This window comes from Zophobas morio, unplaced genomic scaffold (assembly GCF_036711695.1).
Source record: "Zophobas morio isolate AGI-343-1 ecotype UQ-CSIRO unplaced genomic scaffold, CSIRO_AGI_Zmor_V1 ptg000029l, whole genome shotgun sequence".
Lineage (NCBI taxonomy): Eukaryota > Metazoa > Arthropoda > Insecta > Coleoptera > Tenebrionidae > Zophobas > Zophobas morio.
Genome location: NW_026972134.1, coordinates 6639163 through 6660743, shown reverse-complemented (window position 1 = coordinate 6660743; position 21581 = coordinate 6639163). Strand labels below are relative to the sequence as shown.

Below are 21581 nucleotides of genomic sequence, written 5' to 3'. Positions count from 1 at the left end.
TAAATTTGGAAGATTGTGATTTTGATAGGTAACATTATCTGATGATGGAGGAATATAGACTCACCAACAGTTAGATTATAATTATTGAAATTTATGTTTACACAAACACTTTCTACCTTTTGATTATGATAAACTCTCGCACATTTAAACTTTTTGACTCCGTCATTAATTTTTTGAGACAAATCTAAAAAATCTTAATGCAGTGATAAATCAGAAATATAGACTCATCGCATTTTGCACATTCAAAATAGGGTTTGTTCAGCACTATTTTGAGGTGACGTTATCAATTTTTTAGGGGGGATGAGCAAATACTTTTAGATCAAAAATTTACCGCGCCTATGATAACTTTAAAACATCTCCAAGATTTCAAAGCATTCGGTTTTGTAGTTCCTGATTAAATCATTAAAATAAAATGGTGATAAAACCGTGAATCGATTGGAAAATTAAACGGTATCAAATTTGTTAATTGTTTGTTGTCAGTTTAGATTGAGTTCTTACTAATGTTTTCGTGATATAAATGTCTACAGGTCATATCTCAAAAACGAATATGAATTTAAAATACTTATTATTTTGTTGGTGAACGTGTGTTTATCAGTAAGTTGATAAACCAGAATCACCTTGGTTACCAAGCTATTTTCAGAACAACTTAGGTAAAGAGTACTTCACATATCGTCCATGATCGTATAGCTTACGGGCTTACACATTCTTTTATTGCAATGGATAATAAATACCTTTGATACAAATTTTCTAAATGTTTGTACACATTAAAAATGTTATGATACAGAAAAACTCTTTCAGTTTTCACCACCAGCACAAGAATTAATATAAATTTGCATTTAATATAAATACGTAATTATTTATTTATCATTAATTGACGAATTCAACAGTCATGTACTTTTTGGTTTTTAGATCATATGAAATCGAAAATTTAATTTTTACTTCCGAGCGTAACATACGGAAATACTGGAATAGGTAACGTTTCGTGACCCCGAAAGTAAGGAAAATAAGTCTCCTCGTTTCTGTCATCTGTTGCATATCTGTCCTCTGCATCGATAGTTATTAGACATATAATCTCCAAAACTACAGGGCCGATTGGTGTTAAATTTTATAGGTATTTTATTAATGCTGTGTAGATGGTAACGTGTTAACCAACAATTTCAAAATCTCAAAATTTTGCATGGAAAAACTCACTGTTGTTTGTGGGTATTATCAAAGTTAAAGTTGTGTTAATACGACTGTAGTTTAAGAGTGAATAAAGCTTTGTGGAAATAATCTCCAACCAATTTACTCAGTATCCTAATTTTAGTGTGAATAACAATTGTATATATTTAAAGCAATTCTGATAAATACACATTGTAGACAAGTGTATTTATGTTTTAGACTGCTGAATAAGATGACTGGTTTAAGGATTATTTTGTAAGTACATACTTAATGTAAGCCATACAAGGAAGTAAATAATGCACAGAATGTTCTCGTTTCCTTATCTCAGTTTATTATTAAGATGCTAATTCACAAATTAAAATTTAAGAACACAGAAATTCAAGACACAAAGTGCGAAATTCAAAGCTAAAAAACAGAATCCAAAGTTTACGCAATTGTACACAAAAGTGTATAATTCAGTTACAAACTCCGAAATGATAAGTAAAACTCATAAAGAGTACCTAATAATTAATAACAGGAAATTGTACTGAAATCAAATATAGTCGACTCGTTTCATCTGAACGAAAGCTTTCAGTTGTAGTGTAAGGCAAGTAAATTTCGTGAATTTGAAAGTTCAATATTTCATTTTGATGTCACTAGCGTACCTTTAGCGAACGGAAAGCAAAAATTCTTCTCTTTCTTCTTCTCGGTCTCTTATGAAAAAATACTCTTAATTTTTAAGATTGCTAACATAATAGAAGATCGTCTTATAAAAGTTGCAAAAATTGAACTGAAACAAATTTTCAACATTTGTATCACGGTCTATGAACTACTTAATAAATATCACTTGTTCATGACAATGAAGCTCCTACTCTTTTTTCTTGTTACCTCACTTTCTTGTCTTGTTTTTATTCATTTAAACACAACGAAATGATTTTTACCACTCGACGTTTGTTGAAGTTAAGAAATCCTTACCTTTAAAATTTTACAGTTCTGGAGAGTCTGCTATAAATTTAGTGTCCTCTTATGTTCCAGCAAGATATCAAATGATCTCTTAAATTCTAACAATTCTTCAGCTATCCAATTACCTACACCTTGGCGTATTTCAAGAATGCTTTATCGATTCCACTCTATTGTTAATTTATATTAACGACTTATTTATTGCTTCTCGCTACTCTGGCTTAATTTTTTTTGCTATGATACAAGTCTGCTATAAACAACTCGCTTCTTAACAGATCTAAGACACTTGTTTAACAGACCGTGAGGCAATTAAATCCTTAGTTGCTCTTATTGACACTGGTCTTGCTTGGGATAAACATGTGTAGACTAATGGAAACAAATATTGATTTAATTAACGCTTAGAGGAAATTTCTTTGACTCATTCATTCCAAACTCAGGTATGGTAGTTTGGGATCATACTTTTCTGTGAACCAGTTTTTCAAATTATAAGGACAATAAAGATATGTGATCCAAATAATTCCTGGTTTAAATTACAAAGACGATTATAGACATTACTTCGCTGAAGATTTTGACCATTCCAACTTCAACATTTACCCTGCTTATTCTAGTAGTACTAACGGTAACCGTATGACAACATTTTGTGTTATAATAATTTTGTCGAAAAATGTGTTGACATTTGCCACATTTTCCTTAAACACAACATAATTTTGATCCTACATTTTTTAATATTTTACATTTATTATTAACTTACACAGTTACTAAAGTACTAACATTAAAAATTCGATTTTCACACGAAACAGAATAACTTCCCTTCCACCCTGATTTGATGTTCGACCCGACTACTCCGACAAACGACCTAAAATAGCCATCAGAACAAAAAACTCCTCCGATAACATCAATCAAAACCAACAGTCAACAAAGCAATTTGTGAAAAATTGATACACGTCCCATCTAAACAAATAATCGAGTATTGTTGTTCCCTCCCAGACCGTCAGTGAAAGCTCGCTGAAAGCGCAAACGACACAATGGGAGTTGTAATGCGACCTGCGGCGAGATCTCTCCGTGATATCCTTCATCAATTAATCAGCGTTTGTACACTTGGCTTTCAGCGAAAACTGTTTAACACGGTTGCTTGGAACAGCACTTTACTAATTTATCGTCGTTTTAGCGATTTCTCCCAAAATAAAAGTTTAGCCGGCCTCCGATGGCTTTCGGAATATCGCGATGCGCTATCGATTCCATTTACTAACTTTCCGAGAAGTTTTTAATGTCGACGGAGATGTTTGGTTTGGCTAAGTTGTCGCCACAATCTGGTTTGTGGATTGAGCTTAAAAGCTCCAAAGTAGATTTGAATGAAAGAAGGATGTTACTTCGAGGCGAAGATGGATGCTGTAGCGGCCAGATAAGTATTTATATTTTATGCGAAAGGAAAGGGACAATGCCGGATGGAGGTAATGCGATTTGAGGGGTCATTTGAAATTTTAATGAGTCCAAATACGGTTGTTGGAGTGCAGAAACCCTACTCTCTATTTGTCGGAAAGAAAATGCGGCGTATGCGTTCTGTTATTATACATATTTTAACAGTACGGACCGTGAATGTAATTAATGCTTCCAGAAATGGATTTGCGAATCTCTCATATGATTTATCAAAATTTTATAAAGGCAGAATTACTGAATTTCCTCAATAGAAAGTTTATTTACAAAGAAAACTATAATTTGTATTTACACTCGGTGTATTATTTAAATATGTCAAGCTTTTGGTTTCTAGCAGAAAATTGAAACGAAAAAAGGTTTTCTTCTTAACTATTAACTCATAGCAAAAGCAGCAGTAGGTTATATCCTTGGGCGATCAACCTAAGTGAAATTGAGTCATCCTCATTGGAATTGAATTGCGTCGTGAAAAAGTTTTTAACGAAATTAATTTTAATTGGTGATAAGTTTGTAAACCTAATATTTTAATAGACACGAAAGCATCGAGTAAAATCCTTATAAAGTGACCTCTAACTTTGATTTAAATTTTACGTAAACTCATTAATCAATCTCGTTCCAACTTTATCAACACATCCCGTCTAACTTTACTTTTCTTGTTGTTCCTTCTTGGAGAAATTATTTTTGTATTAAAAACATTTCTTGTCAGAAATGTATTTACGTATCTGCGCATTCACTCAAAAATGGCATTCCCATTGGAGCCGAAAATGTTCATGATTGAGTCCTATTTTCGAAAAGGACAGAGTGTAAACGGTGTTTGGAAGTATTCGATTTCAAGCAGCTTGGGATAAATTCTGCGAAGAATCGTGGACTATGCCCATTTTTGTAATTCATGACAACAATGTGTGTCAAAATTACGAGAAACCTCGTCTCCACAAAGAAAGGAAGGAAATGGTAGATAGACAGATACGAGAACTCCAGAAAATTTTAGAAATGTTAGACAGATAATGGAACAAACACCTACCACAGCATCCTTATCAAGTAATTATGTGTGGAAGAACTACATGAAACCGTTTTTCCATACACAAACTTAAAGTATCTTGTAAGCATATTGGTAATAGTTTGGGGATCAGAAAAGTATATATCTTTATAATATATGGTTTTGGTACATTAGATTTAGAAATACGGCCTTTCGAGTTCATAAAGTTAAAAAGACTTTAGTATTATAATGAATATTGTTTTGTATACAGCATAATATATAATTTTATCAAGGTTTTCTTTCATGGCTGTCTTAGCTTGTCTACGAATAGATTTAAATCGATTGAAATAATAATAACAATAATAATAAATTTATTAAAACTAATACATTACAAATGTTTACTTAAGTCACACATTTAGATACTAATAATAATTAAACTAATTCAAAATATATATCAATAAAATCAAATTTCTTTAAGTTGAGAAACAACACAAAATTCGTCAAGGCAAAAGAATGCCTTTTTCACAGAAATGATCTAATTCTTTTTTTGAAAACGTCTTTCGTCAAGCTTTTTATAATAGAAGGAAGAGCGTTATAAAATTTAACAGCAAAATAGTCTGAAACTCTTGACTTAATATGCATAAAGTTAGGGCGAAAGAGATCACAAGATCTTGCCATTACATATTATTATTATTATTATTATTATTATTATTGTAAAATGCGATCGGGCAGAGGTTACTACCTGTTATGCCCGCGCTCACTAATGGGAGTACTCAATAAATAAAGCCTATGAAGTAAATATGTTTAACTACGATTAAGGATTTCGTCAATATGATTATCGTACTTCATTTTAAAAGTGGCTGTACTTGTACTTTGTACAACTTCTGCAGGTAGAGAATTCCAGGCATTAAACACACGGTTAACAATGAAGAACTGTCTAACACTGGTACGAAACTGGTCTTTAAGAAGTTTGTATAAATGCCCTCGTGTTCGTCCGTCTGTATTGAGAGGAAATATATGCTTTATCGGAGAATTATCGTCTGTAAGAGCATTGTATACAGTTATCACGTCACCTCTAACTCGCCGATTCGAAAGCAGCGGAAGTTGCATAATTGATAATCTTTGGTGATACTGGGGTCTATGATAGCCATAAGGAACACGCGTAGCTCGTCTTTGAACAGACTCGAGAAGATCTTTGTCGCGCTGGAATATGGGGGCCCACACTGCATTAGCAAATTCCAAGATCGGCCTAACATATGTTTTAAACAATTTAGAAAAAGTTAACGGATCCGTTTTAGTAAATACTTTGCTTATGAGGTAAAGTACTTTATTGGCTTTTCTTGTAACTTGACTAATATGGTCGGACCATGATAATGTGGAAGTTATCAGAACACCCAGGTCAGTACAGGATTCATACCTTCTAAGCTCAAGATTATTAATATAATACAGATGTCTTGGATTGTTCGCTCCAACAGACAACACTTTACACTTGTCGACGTTAAGTGGCAGTAACCATTCATTTGACCAGGTATAGACGGCTAAAAGATCCCTACACAAAACTAGATGATCATTCGCTGAATTATAAATTTTTAAGTCATCAGCAAACATCGCAAAAGGAGATTTCAGTCGAACACCTAAGTCGGCTGTATAAACTGTAAATAAGAGTGGACCAAGAACTGATCCTTGCGGCACACCACTTAAAACTCTAGTAATTGAACTGCAAGCATCCCCAACCTTAACTGTAAAGCTACGATTAGAGAGGAATGCATCGATCCAACGCAAAAGATTCCCTCGTATTCCAAAATAATGCAACTTGTGGAGAAGACGACGTTTAGGTACTCGGTCAAACGCCCGGGAAAAATCCATGTATATTATATCAGTCGGGATATCTAAGTCAAAATTCCTTGTCCAATTTGATAAACAACAAAGCAAATTGGTAACAACTGATTTACCAGGAACAAACCCATGTTGTTCAACGGGAATAATTTTGTTGTCCAAAAGAAACTTGAACGTGCTGTCATATACAACTGTCTCCATGATCTTAACAACCACCGATGTTAAGCTGATAGGCCTGTAATTGTCGGGACAAAATTTATCTCCCTTCTTAAATATGGGCTTGACGAAAGCTGTCAACCAATCGGGAGGTAAAGTACCAGAGTTAAAAGACTGAGTAAACAAAAAACTAATCGGTTCACATAAGGAGGTAGCACATTCTTTCAGAACTTTGGCAGTTATATAATCCGGCCCTGGAGACTTTGTCGTTTTCAATTTTTGCAAGAGCTTCAACACTGTTTCAGGAGTAAACTGAATCTCGTCCATGTGGACGGAATTTGGTTCAAAAGGAATGTCAGCAATCTTTGCATCAGGCTCTACTATGAAATTTCGGGAAAAGTTTTCTGCAAAAATATTCGCTATGACCTTGCAGTCGTTTAGAAAGCGACCAGTAGCATCTTTAAGTTGAGGAATTTTAACTGGGCCCGATATATTGGCGCGGATGTGCTTGAACAGGCGTTTGGGATCCTTACTTTCCGCTATTCGTTTTTCATACTCAACTCTCGCTTCTCTGATTTTATTAGAAAGTTTATTTGAAAATGCCCTATGCGCTTGATAGTCAGCAGCACTGGAAGTACGTTTAAAGGCACGCCATAACGATCTTTTCTTCCTGACTAATTTTAGCAAGCTACCGCTTATCCATGGCTTATTTAATATGATTGGCAGTATTAAATTCTGAAATACGAGAATGAATATAAGTTAAACAATGAAGTATAGAAACGGAAGGAACGCAAAGGATCCTTAAATCTTTAAATACATTTCGACATTCCTGTCTTTATCTCAGACCAGCTATGACACGTATACATTTCCTTTGAAAAGATTTTGCAGCATGGGGAGAATGACCCGACAGAAGAATACCTTAAGAAATTAGGCTACCAACACAAGAATGATACACAGTCAACAAGGTTTCAAGTGCGACAAAACCATGCATTTGTCTGAGAACAACGAGATTTTTGGCAATTCTATCTAGAATATAGTGCACATGATAATTCCAACACAAAGTTATGTCAACACAATACCTAGCAACTTATAGCTATTAAGATAACTAGGTGTTTTATAGGTGCTTTAAAGGACGCGGTCCCAGTTTAAATCCGAGCGACCGAAGGGAGCGAGGTTTTAATGGGACCGAGTCCTTTCAACTATAAAACACCGTGTTATCTTCAATATTTTTTCTAACACTGAAGCTTATTTGATCCGAAATCGTCTGTTATTAATATTTTATCGGGAGATTTTTAGTGAGGCAAAATGTTTCTTGAGGCTGCCGTGGGTAGTAGTCATGGTAATAGTATCAACAAATTTTGAAAAAAATTTTGTTCGTTAAAATGTGTGAACGCATTTCAATCGGAATATTAGAAAAAGCCAATGAATTACGCACTAAATTATTACCCGCAAAATCAAAAAACGCTTATGAGAAGGTGTACGTGGCTTTTAATCAGTGGACGTCAGAAAAAGGTGTAAAAGAAGTGACGGAAGACGTTATTCGGACTTTCCTTGATGCAAGCGTAAGTACCAGTTTTAGGCTGGGTTTATGCTCTTCTATCATATATCACCTATACATTTAACATTTTTAAATTTTTTAAGCAGTAGTAGCGACGATTCCAATGTAGAGGTCAGCAACCAGATTAGATGTACAAAGCTGGATTCCGCCTTCGAAAGTAGCAGAGATAACCAACATCAACAACAAGAATTCACCCTTCAAGAGTAATGGAAATGTATATTTTAGTAATTGTAGTTTTGCATTCAATAAATAAATGTTACGAAAAATGAAGCAGCGTACTTTAAATAGTATAAAGGACGTTACCATTGACGACGTACTTTATAAAGAACAGTGGATTTATAGATACCTTTGTGGTCGAGCTTAAATGAATCTTAGAAGCGATTTAAAATGTCAGTGTTAGAAAAATACTTTTTTTTCACAATCTATTGCCCTAAGAGAGCAAATCAAATTTTGACTTTTATCTTTATTGATCACTAATTTGTTACTTAATGACCATCTAGTAAAATATTCATTAGAAATATTGACGTTATTAATTACATTTGCAATATCATCGTGGGTATTAGTAATTGTGGTATCATCTGTAAAGAGAGTTATTTTACCAGTTGGTGCAGCTTCTAGCAAGTCATTAATATATACAGGGTGTTTGCGAAATGCACTGACAAAAAAAAACTGAAAATTGGTCTCGATGAGTAGATATCATTAAGAAAAAAATATTCTAATAAAAGTGGTTAGTTTTCGAAATAAAATTGATTGAAAATTTGGTCAAAATAGCATGTACGCTACTGAGTTAATAGTGATTAAAAAGATAATGTGTTTACTAAGAAAAATGTACCATTGTAGGTGCATTGTAAAAATTAAAAAAAAAAACGTAATCTTCCTTGCTTAGTAACTGTAAAAATTCCTTCAAATTTATTGACTTTTAAAATGACACCTTTTTCTAATAATAATAGTTTATTACCCTACAGGTTACACCCAACTCACACCAATAGAAATAGATATAAATTTACAAAAATTGCAGCCGTGGTTAGCATAACCTAATTTTTATAGTCACCAACGCGTGGAGGGGTAATGTCGACTTTTTAATGGACACACGGACGCTTCGCGCCGTGCACCCCATTATAAACATACCCCTAAACGTGGAACTTCTTGCTCCGTGGATCATTTAGTTATTGGAATTTGTGCGAATGAAACTGTGTATTTGGTTGCCTACATTTGGCATAAATAACAGGGTCCTAGAGCTTATTTGAAACCAGAAGTACATCGAGCGGAAGGGATGAATGCGCGAAGCGCGAAAATGGGCGAAGAGTATGGACGACTCAGTGGCGGACCATTAGTGTTGTTATTGGGGTTTACACGTTGCACGCGTTAGTATAAGAACGTACAAAACAGGTCCAAAGAGTAAAGGAAGTTCGTTCTCGACGCCGCTGATTCTGTGAAAGTAGTGCTCATGCGCACTGAATGGTGTTTCAAATACTGGTATCTGCGCTATTTTATTGCTGTGTACTTCTGCTTTCAAATAAGCTCTAAAACCACACAGTACGAACAAGAAATATTTTTTATATGACACTGCGTTTCAAATAAAATGCACCACCTAGAAGGAGTAGGCGTAGAATCTTGAAATTTGGTGGAGAAGACTGTTGCATATAGACAAACATTTGATTCAAACTTGAATTAAAAACTACAACTCGTTTAGATAATATACCGGGTGTTATTCGATTTTTATTAATTTGTTGATTATGTTTTAAAGACACTTGGGTAAGATTCTTTTGCAATTTGACTTGATATTTGTCATGATTGTGCTTGCAAAAATGCTACGAGTTCGCACACGAGGTAATTTTCAACAGATAACACCTATTGAAAGAGGGCGAATTATTGGGTTATATGAGGCTGGTTTACCATTTCGGGAAATCACTAGAAGACTAGGCCCAACGCATTCTACGATATTAAGAACAAGTCGAGAATGGAACAACGAAGAGCTACAAATGCGTCGCAGGGGTACCAACCGCTTCAAAGTCACCCAAGAACGCGAAGATCATTTGCTAAGAAGAAGTGTTATCAATACCCCTGGTAACCATAACGATCAGTCGGGATGGACTGGATGACAGCAATTGGGTACAGAATCCGAGGAGTACCATCTACCGCCAAATTCGTTCCTTTGGCTTGAGATCTTATGGTCCCAACTGTAAACTTCCCTTACCACAAGAACACAAAGCTACCAAGCTTCACTGGTACCAAGACAATCAGCAATGGCTGTAACAGTGGAATGTCATAATGTTTAGAAACGAGTCTAGGTTTTGTTTGTGGCACTCTGATGGACGCATACGTGTTCGAAGGCCTCGAGGCCAAAGGTAAAATCTGGAATTTGTACAGAGACGTCATACCGCTCTAACACCTGGAGTAATGATGATATGGGGTGGTATACACATCTCTTGAAGTACCTCCTTAGTGTTCATTCCAGGCACGCTAAATGCGCGGCGTTACATCGATAACGTGTTAAATCAAATTCTTTTTCCTTACCTCTAGAACCGTCGAAGAACATCTTTTCAACAAGATAATGCGTGGCCTCATGTGACCATATTAACTTAAAGAGTGTTTGAAGAAAATAACGTCAACTTCTTACCCTGACCTGCCCGATTACAAGATTTATCAACAATCGAACATGTTTAGGATGTAATGCATAGAAGGCTGCGCAATTTACCACATCCTCCAAAGACTTTGGAAGAACTGCTACAACAAATTCAAAATGCCTCGAATGAGATACCCCGACAGGCAATAGATCATCTCATTTTAAGCATGCCTAGAAGAGTACAGTCTTGTATTCGCGCACGTGGAATTTTAACACATTATTAACATTTCTTGTGTTAGACATTTTATTTTTTCTTTGAAATTTTAATCAAATGTTTGTCTATATGCAGTAGTCTTCTCCACCAAATTTCAACATTCTACGCCCACTCCTTCTAGGTGGCGCATTTTATTTGAAACGCAGTTATATACCGACGCACTCGCGCCAAGATGGCTTGCGCCAAAGTGTCCCTGCGTCAAGTTGGCTTTGCGCCAAAATGGCTCGCGCCAAGTTGGCCGCGCCAAGTTGGCTGTGCCAAGTTGGCTGCGCCAAGTCGGCCGCCAAATAGTCCCATTCCGATAATTTCTATATCTGACACAATTTATTCTGCCGCGAACATAAGATTTTAACAAAAGTATTAGTGATTCAGAAAAGCCAATTAATTTTAGTTTATCTAATAATATGAAATGATCTATTGTATCAAATGCTTTAGTGAAATTCGTAAATATCACATCAACTTGACTTTTGCCATCTATAGCTTCAGAGACATATTACGTAAAGTAGGCTAAGTTGGTAATGGTGGATCGTTTTTCTACAAAACCGTGTTGATATGGTGATATTGAAGGTTTCAGTGTAGAATAAATGTATTTGTTTATAAATGGTTGATTCAAAAACTTTTGAGAAATTGCATAGTAATGCTATTGGGCGATAGTTTTCAATCTTGGCTGGATTCTCCTTCTTAAATACAGGTGTAATACAAGCTTTTTTCCAAACAGAGGGAAAATGAGATGTTTTTATAATCAGATTAAATATGGAATGCAATGGTTTTGCAAATATTGCACCACAATCTTTTAAAAGAAAATTTGGAATTTCATCTGGACCTGCTGTTAAGTTATTTTTAGTCCTTTTTAAAGTATTTAGTATTTCCTCCTCACTTATATAATACTTTACATTAACAGAATCGTTTGATACATTTTGTATCATCTGTGTATGTTTACAACTAATATTTGAATTAATAAATGTACTACAGAAGTAATCACAAAAAGCATCTACTATTGTGATAGGAGTTGCTACTTTTACATTCTTGTAGCTTAGATCACTTGGTATTCTAGTCTTGTTTTTTTTTTGTTCTGCAGGAAAGACCAAAATTTTTTAGGATTAGTACTGACAGAATTTTCTACCTCTAATATATAATTCTTGTAAGATTGCACAACAAGATTCTTGCACATTGTACGGTATTGTTTAAATATTTCGTAATGATGCTCGGAAGGACAGTGTTTGTAATTTTTATGAGCAATAAACTTTAATGTCAGGCAATGTCTAACTTCACTACTGTACCAAACGGGACAAGCGGCTTTTTGGGACGAATATCTGCGAAACTTTGGAGTTGTTGTTGCAATAATTTCATCAAGTATACTATAGAAAGCATTGCAGGCGTTTTCGACATCTGTTGCTAAATATACAGAGGTCCAATCAGCATTAGATAACATATGATACATAAGTGGAAAGTTGGATTTCTTAAAATTATATTGATCTGTTGAATTGTCAATAGGAAAATTTTTAATGCGGCGAATAATTTCTATACATTTGATATTTAATGTGGGATGATGTAAATCTTCATTGACTAACGACCAGTCAGATCTATTAACATGACACTGTATATTAGAGAAAACTAAATCTAAAATATGCCCATACGAATTGACTATTTTATTGTGTTGTTTGATATCATTTAGATAACTGAAGTTGATTAAAGCTTGAACATTACTGTTCATTAATTTCAGACAATAATTGGGGGTATTAAAATCGCCGAGTAATAAGACTTTATCTGCGTTATTATTACAGTAAAGCTGAAGTAAATCAAGAAATGTTTCAAAATTGGAAGATGTCGATGGTGGAATGTAAACAACGAAGATGTATAATGTCTTGTTGCTAAAGCAAGTAACTTTAATTCCTACGATATCTATAGTTGGCACTTCGTTAGTAATAAACTAATAAAGGAAAGATCTATTTGTATAACGAATGTCAATAGCTAAAAGAACTCCACCTCCCTTACTTACTCCACCATCTTCAATATTTCTATCTTTGCGATAAACAGCATAATTGTTGGGAAAAATTTCGGCATCAAAAATATCTTTAGTTAGCCATGTCTCTGAGATAGCAATGAGATCCCTTCTAATGCCGAAATGACCGATAAGTGTCTCTACCAGGAGAAATTTTGAGGCCGAAGATTGCCTCATCACACAATATTTAGTGCCGTTGTTCAACGTTTCCGGGAAAACGGAAAATTTCAGCCAAGTACGACGGATCGTGGTCGTGACAGAACCGAACATGTTATAGACGTGGAACCAGAAATAAGTACCTACTAGAAATTGTGGAAGAAAACCCAAGCATAAGCATTCGCAGATTATCATACAGATTAGGAGTTTCTCCGTTTGTTGTGTGGCGAACCCTAAAAGAACAGGGGCTTCACCCATACCACGTGCAGCGCGTGCAATCCCTTAAACCAGAAGACCTGCCTAGTCAACTGCGGTTCTGCGAGTGGTTGCTGCAAAAAAAAATAGGGAGCAACCAGACTTTGTGCAGAAGCTTTTGACCACCGACGCGGCTACTTTCACAAGGGAAGGAGTTTTTAATTCTCGTAATACTCATATTTGGTCTGCTGAAAATCCCCATGCCATACGGGAAACCCATTTTCAAGACAGATTTTCAGTAAATGTCTGGGCAGTCATGGTTGACAACAATTTGATAGGTCCATACGTTCTGCCCCCTCGCTTGACGGCGGTTGCGAATTTAGAGTTTTTAAACAACGATTTAGGACCACTTTTGGAAAATGTACCCTTAGATGTTCGTAAGGACATGATGGGGCACATTATGGGATCCTGCACATTATGCCGTAAACGTGCGGGAATGGTTTGACCGAAACTTTCCAAACAAATGGATTGTGAGTAATGGATCTGTGTTGTGGCCACCTCGTTCTCCCGATATCAATCCCTGTGATTTTTTTTGTGAGGTTGCATGAACCAGGTAGTTTATCAAACTCCAGTGAATACGGTGCAAGAATTGACAAATCGCATTCAAAATGTTGCTGCCCAGATTAGAAATAATCCAGATATGGTTAGGAGAACGCAGCAGTCGTTAATTCGACGAACAGAAGCATGTATGCAAAATAGAGGCCGTCATTTCGAAAACTTATCGTAGTAGTTTGTTTAAAGTTATGTTAATTTTATTCTTTATTTTTATTTTGATTAGTAAAGTTTAGTTGGTTATCGTCATTGAAAAGTCTTATTCTTATTAGTAGTTTCTCTTTGTTAACTATGCTCATTCATTAATAAGTCTGTCCATAACTAGAGAAAATGACAACGTCCTGAAAAAGAATACGCAGACGATTACCTATCACGTCGGAATTCCAATGGAACCAAAATCGGCGGACCACTGTCCAGAACCGCGACCTAGGACAATTAAGTAAAAATGACTAATTACTACCATTTAAAATAGGTGATTCTTTACTCCAAAATGTTTAAACATCTAGTTAAAATTGTTTCAAATTGATTGTTTCTGAAAAAATACTTTTGACTTTTTTACCATGAGATTTTTAAACGTCACCTTTCGTTGTCAGTTTTTGGTTGCTATGTTTTTACAAAACGTGAATTAATTGAATCTGATAGCACCTCTTACAGTGGCGCGAATAAAGCTTGGATAAAGGGTAAATTTACTTTGCAACTTTTGATAATACAACAGGAGCTTTTTTCATTTCTTATGCATTTCGCAAACACCCTGTATATATGATAGCGCCTTTTAAAAAAATCAAGTTGGCCTTGCATGTTGAAATTAAATGAATAAAAAAAAAATAATTTTTTGTCGAATTATTAGAGCACCCTTCTTGTACACTATACCTAATTTCTAGCGACCCTGTATTTTAATAGATTATAACTTATCCTTCACAAACAAAACTATTTTTAAAATATGTTTTGCATTGCCTACATTGTCGACATTGTCCACACGTCCGAAATTGTTGACACCGGGAATTTTTTGAAAACTATAAAACAAAGTTTAATTTTATAGCGGTTTTGTTAAACGTAGATTTGATTTTTCAAAATATTTTTTGTTTGCCATTTTCCTCTGCATTATGATTTTATGTATTTCTGACTGCGGTACAGCTGACATAAAATGTTTATTCTTACGTCAACTATGTAGTACATACAATTTACTGATAAGAATAAATTTGCATTACATATTGAAAATGTGACATTGTTAGTTTAACCAGCCACCAACAAAATTCAGTAACCAAGCAGCACCCATAACACCACACAGCACCAAGCGAATTATCGAGGATGAAGGTTACCATAGTTGCCCTGGCTACTGCTTACATTTTAGTAAATTCACTTCTCTCAGGTGAGGAAATTATGAAAATATTATATAACTCTATATAAAATAAATTTATTTCGTGTTGTAGTCTATTTTCATACAATAATATATACTCCACAGAAATATGCAATTTTAGCAACTGTTAAGTATTAATTCTAATATAAAGTTATATTTTTTAGTTAATGCATGCCCGCATCTAACTTGTAAAAAAAACGAAGTAGGAAAAGCAAGTGGATATGATTGTCAGACATGTTGCTTCCAAACTGTTAAGTGTGCAGAAATCAAAGAATGTAAATGCTACTGTGACAACAATGCAGGTTTTGTAAGAAGAGATGATACAAAGGAGTGTATACGCAAAACTGACTGTCCTGTAATGCACTGTCCCAGGCTTCCATAAATATTTATGTTGCATTTAGTTTAGTTTACTTTAGTTTAGTTTAGTTTATTGCCAAAAACAGTTTACACCATACAGGCAATCTTAGAAATTTGAAAAACACAACATCTAACAAACGTCCAACTGAAAATAACTATCTACATACATAACGTACAAATATCTAGAAAAAATATTTAACTAAAAATACACATTCTTATTACTTAACCTACCTACCTTAATACAAAAGCTCCCGTTTAAACCTATTTACTGAAATATTAAAGATGTCGATGGTAGATGGTAAAGAATTTAAAGCCCGTGCCACTCTAGTAAAAGGACTGTGAATTCCGTAGTTAGTCCTGTGTGAGTCGATTTCGAATAGTATAGGATCCCGGATAAGATGATTAGGTACCCTTATTCGAAACGAACTTAATATTTCAGGAGACTGAATTGAATTATTAAATATTTTGTGGCCGAAGACAACGATGGCATTTTTCCGTCGTGACTCCAATGATTTTAGACCCACTAACTCGAGCCGTTCTTCATAGGTGTACAAATTTTTGTTTATGTTGAGTTTAAAAAGTAAAAAATTGACAAACTTACTTTGCACTCTCTCTAGCCGTATATTTGAACACGAATAATAAGGATCCCACACAAGACTGCAATATTCGAGTGACGATCTCACAAATGCACAGTACAACTTAATTATGACCGGTATATTTTTAAAATCTTTGCATTGACGTTTAACAAATCCACACATTCTCATAGCTTTATTGAGAATTCTTTCTATGTGGTACTCGAACGTATAAGACTTGTCAAACACTACACCAAGATCCTTTACCGTTTCAACTCTCAATATCTCGTTATCACATAAACAGTATCGGGCGCTTATCGGATTCTTGCATTTATGGAACGTAATAATTTTAAATTAATCATAATTAATCAGTAACTTGTTCATATCACACCAATTTGAAAACGAATCTAAGTCAGATTGAATTTTAAGAACATCTAGCTCCGAGCGAACTTCCATGTAGAGTTTCAGATCGTCGGCAAAGAGTAAGAATTGGCAATACTTAAAAATGTGAGTTATGTCATTAACAAAAAGAAGAAAAAGAATAGGGCCCAAGTGGCTACCTTGAGGAACACCGGATGTTGCTTTTATTTCATGAGAGAACAGTCCACTGATACGAACGGTCTGCGTTCTGCCATTTAAGTAAGAGGAAAGCCATGAAAGTAAATTACCTACAATACCATAATGCTTAAGTTTGATTAACAAAAGATTTGTATCAACGCGATCGAAGGCCTTACTAAAATCCGTATAAATGGAGTCCACCTGGTAACCTCTTTCTAATGAGTTTGAGATATAATTACTATAAATTGAGAGATTTGTCAGTGTACTGCGCTTAGGCATAAAACCATGTTGTTTAGTAGAAAGGATATTATAATAAGTATCGAGAAGTTTATCAACTATAATGGATTCAAGAACCTTACATAATGATGAAATAATACAAACTGGACGATAATTCTTAACATCTGTTTTTGATCCCGATTTGTGAATTGGTATGATAAACGATGACTTCCAACGGACTGGGCACAAACCCGACCTTAATGATTGCTTAAAAAGGATTGTTATAGGTAGAGTAAGAGATGGGCTACACATTTTCAAAAAGTAAGCTGGTATTCCATCAGGTCCCGGATTGAAATTATTTTTTAAAGATACAAGTTTTTGGAAAACAGCATCAAAATTTATTTCAAGATTGTTAATGACTTGGAGAATTTCAGAATAATTCGTTGTCGAATTACGGGTATTATTATCACTTGGTGTTTGGAAATGTACATAAACCTCCTCAAAAAAATCGGCAAACAAGTTACAGATTTGCTTTAATGTAACAAGCACTGTACTCTTTATTTCTTCAGCATATAAAGTCATGAATATTAAAAAAAATTATATGTCAGAATCATGTAAAATGCAAAAGCTATAGGAAATACCTAATTAAGTGTTCCTACCCTGCTGTTTGGTATTTAAAGTCTGTGCCGATTACAAATAATAAAATAATTTCAAAAAACTGAAAGATCTTTGTTTATTCTAGCACATGTACCTGAACGGTTTCAGGTAAATGAATATTTCATTACAGAATTTTAAGCAGCGCGACGCTCGTAACTGCAGCAACAAAATTTCAATTCGATAATTTCATCGTCGCAAAGGAATACTTTGGCCAGCATTCCATTTTAAATTCAAATAAAGCCATAAAAAGTTTTTATAGCTTTTGTTGTAAGCCAAGTTTGTAGCCCTAAAGCTGGCATTAAAAGAACAACTTTGACAATTTAGCAATCACAGTTTCCATGTTTTCTTTAAGAAGACCGATGTATCAACCCTTTTATATTTTCTACAGAGGAGACTCTTAGTCTAGACCTAAAATGCTGTAGCAGACAAACAAAGAAAAAATATGTCCCCGGCATAAATAACTACAATCGAAATGAATGTAACCGAGAGAGACGGTTTATTTTTAGAAATGCCCCAGATAATAAATTCGGAAATAACTACACATAGCGTTTTCTCATTACTTGTGAATTAAACTATTTCTTTAAAATGTTTATTATAATAAATGACATTGATCTCCATTTTATCCACAATGATAATATTATTAACACACATCTAATTCGTCCAACTGATAACTCCGTGACATAAATACAATCTCTGCAATTGTAGCTGATTCAAAGAATATATTTTTACTACTTATTTGCTATGTTTCGAGAAATCGTTTTTACTTTAGCGTTATTGTGTGTAACTTCAAATGGTAAACCATCTTCAGGTTTAATAAGTGGTACGAAACCCTTAATTTGTGGCCTGAACGAACACCCGTCTACTTGTGTTGAACCATGTTTGCCGACCTGTGAACAACCAGAAGCACCACCTTGCACCTTTAAACTATGTCTTGGAGGTTGCGTATGTACGGATGGATACATCAGGAAAAAAGAACGTGGTGAATGTGTGCCAGTGAGCAGTTGTGTCACTCCAAGTAAGTTTTATCATTTCAACTTGGTGTTATTTTGATTTTTTAACAATCTTATTACTGGTAGTTGCTAACATCAAAAACTAAGTAGCATAAGGGGCAAATATTTTTCTTTCCAGGTGATGTTAGCAGAAACATAACGACTCCAGAGTGTGCCGACAATGAAGTGTTATCAAAATGTGCAAGCAATTGCCAAGCAACTTGTGCAAGAACTGAAATAAGTGGGTGTACGAAATTATTTTGTGCCCACGGATGTGTCTGTAAAGATGGATTTATTAGAGAGAAACAAGGTGGAGGATGTGTGTCTGTCGAAAAATGCGCTGTATGAATTTATCATGTACAGTGACTAAACAATACAGTGTATAGTGTGTAAGTTTTTGTCCTGACTGTCACAGTTTGATGTCATTGCTATTTTGTTGTAATATATTTAAAAGAAAATTAAAAAGTGAATTTATCCATTGAGTTTTTTTTTTAAATTCAACAACTCACAAACAATTTTGTAATGTTTTCATTTCAATTTTTCACTTTTTACTTCCCGAGCGTCAGCAAAGGAAGTATTGTAATCAAGTCCATCGGCCGACTCTCTACTTTTACGTTTTCTCGATCTTTCATGACCTCTAGAAGCCGAAGAAATGGGTCTGCCATTTCCGTCTGTCTGTCCGTCTGTCCGTCTGTCTGCCGTCCTGGATTTTTATTAGACAGATAATCTCCGAGAGTACCTACTGGACCGATTGTTGTGAAATTTTGTACTTATATTAGGAATATCATGTAGATGATAAAACGCTAACCAAAATTTGTCTAATCATCCCCACCACTAATGCGATGACGTCACTTCAAAATTGTACATAGTAAATGGGTTTTAAATTGTATAAAATAACATAGTCCTACACATGTAGTTTACAACTCCGAATTGAGTTTTCACCCGAAACGTCCAGATTTTTGGAAAAAAAATCAAAATTATAAAACAACATTTTGAAATTTAATTTTGAATCTGCAAAAGCGAATGCCTTGAAATGTTGCAGATGTTTTAAGGCTATAAGGAGCATCATAAATCTTTAGTCAAAAAATATTTGCTTATCCCCTCCAAAAAATTGATGACGTCAGCTCGAAAGTTTGCCGAATAAATCTTATCTAAACTATAAAAACAGGATGAGTGTGTACTTGTGATTTATCACTCCATTCATATTTTTTGGATTTGCATATACAGGGTGACTCAAAAAAATTAATGAACGCGTAAATATATTCTATTGATTTAATCAGGAACTACGAAACCGAATGCTCTGAAATCTTGCAGATGTTTTAAGCTTATAAAGAGCATAATAAATGTTTAGTCAAAATATATTTGCTTATCCCCTCCAAAAACTTGATGACGTCAGCTCAAAAGTTTGCCGAATAAATCATATCTAAACTGTACAAAATATGATGAGTCTGTGCTTGTAATTTATCACGCCATTCATATTTTTTGGATTTGCATATACAGCGTGACTCAAAAAAATTAATGAGTGCGTAAATTTATTTGATTGATTTACTCAGGAACTACAAAACCGAATGCTTTGAAATCTTGAAGGTGTTTTAAAGTTATCATAAGCATGGTAAGTTTTTGATCAAAATGTATTTGCTCAGCCCCCCTAAAAAATTTATGACGTCACCACAAAATTTTGCTAAATAAATCCTATTTAAAAGGTACAAAATATGATGAGTCTGTTCTTGTGATTTATCATTCCATTCATAGTTTTTGGATTTGCATATACAAGGTGACCCAAAAAAATTAATGAATGGGTAAATATATTTTATTGATTTAATCAGGAACTCCAGAACCGAATGTTTTGAAATCTTGCAAATGTTTTAAGGTTATAAAGAGCATAATAAATTTTTAGTCAAAATATATTTGGTTATCTTCTACAAAAAACTGATGACGTCAGCTTAAAAGTTTGCCGAATAAATCCTATCTATAAAATATGATGAGTCTGTACTTGTAATTTATCATTCCATTCATATTGTTTGAATTTGCATATACCGGGTGACTCAAAAAATAATGAAATCAACTGCGAAAAAAAAACATAATAGTCATGCAGTCGTCACTTTTCCGACAGCGAGGGAAGTACTGTCTAAACTCTTTAGACCATTTTTTTATTATATTACATTTAATTTCTTTATTTAAAAAAGGTATAATTTTGGGTTTCATATTCATCCGTAACACCCACACTTGAAACATAATTTTTTATTTATTTTTATACCTATGCACTGTGGGACCCTTTACCTGAATTCCTGACCATAATTCCAAATTATGTGATTTTTATAATTATCCTAGCTTGTAGCGGGTACAGTGTTAGCCTTGTATTGTTTAGATCTTTTACAAACACCAAATGAAGAGGGAAAACTGTTGATAGTGAATAATTCTATTCTCCTTTTTTAGGTTTAATAAATTTTATTCAAATTTGTGAGCTTTTCAGTCTGATTTATCTTATTTTTGTTGCATTACAACCCGAAAAATTTTTAAAAGTTTTGCCAGCTTTTATGACATGACGGTGCTGAAAATTAAAACAGTTTAACCCTAAAATTTTAAATTGGATAAAACCCTGCAATCCTGCATAAGAATTGTTTCAATGGTGTTGTACATGGAGGAAGAAGAATGTGTACGTTGTCGTGAGAGATGATGGTTGATGACTCTGCAAATAGTTGATATGCAATATTTTAAGATTATTTTCATTTATCAATTTACTGGGAAATTTGTTATTCTCAACAAAATAATTAGAACTTTAAACTCACGCTAGTTAATGTTTATGTACATGTGACCCGAAACAATGTCGTGCAAAGAAAATAATACCGAGAACTCTATTAATCAATTATTTGTCAATATTTCCAGTATTTCCAATTTTTTTCAGTTGTCGCCTACATCACGAAAACAAAGTTCCTATTTGCGTCTCTCTCTGTCTGCCAGTAAACTTTTCAACAAATAATCTGAGAAACTAATGCATCAATCATGGGCGCCG

At 34.3% G+C, this 21581-nt stretch overlaps 2 protein-coding genes and 1 long non-coding RNA gene across 9 annotated transcripts in view; 2 read left to right on the top strand and 1 right to left on the bottom strand.

The window, feature by feature from the left end:
- The window catches only part of LOC135137645 (neuroglobin-like), a 316194-nt gene that overhangs the window by 161996 nt on the left and 132617 nt on the right, over nt 1-21581 (bottom strand). The gene's annotated exons all lie outside the window — the stretch shown is intronic.
- Nucleotides 15037-17578, top strand: LOC135137655 (uncharacterized). The gene is made up of 3 exons (XR_010281894.1): nt 15037-15231; nt 15384-15609; nt 17449-17578. It is a non-coding gene; the product is annotated as an uncharacterized LOC135137655 (long non-coding RNA).
- On the top strand, nt 18265-19046 carry LOC135137650 (serine protease inhibitor swm-1-like). The gene is made up of 2 exons (XM_064067370.1): nt 18265-18594; nt 18708-19046. The coding sequence occupies exons 1-2, from the start codon at nt 18321-18323 to the stop codon at nt 18914-18916; spliced, it is 483 nt and encodes a 160-aa protein (XP_063923440.1). The 5' UTR covers nt 18265-18320; the 3' UTR covers nt 18917-19046.

Excerpts from the sequence above, each read along its gene's own strand:
- LOC135137650 (XM_064067370.1), top strand. The coding sequence starts at position 18,321 with ATGTTTCGAGAAATCGTTTTTACTTTAGCGTTATTGTGTGTAACTTCA. Across the intron at positions 18,595-18,707 it reads GAGCAGTTGTGTCACTCCAA|GTGATGTTAGCAGAAACATA; the intron begins GTAAGTTTTATC and ends TTTTCTTTCCAG.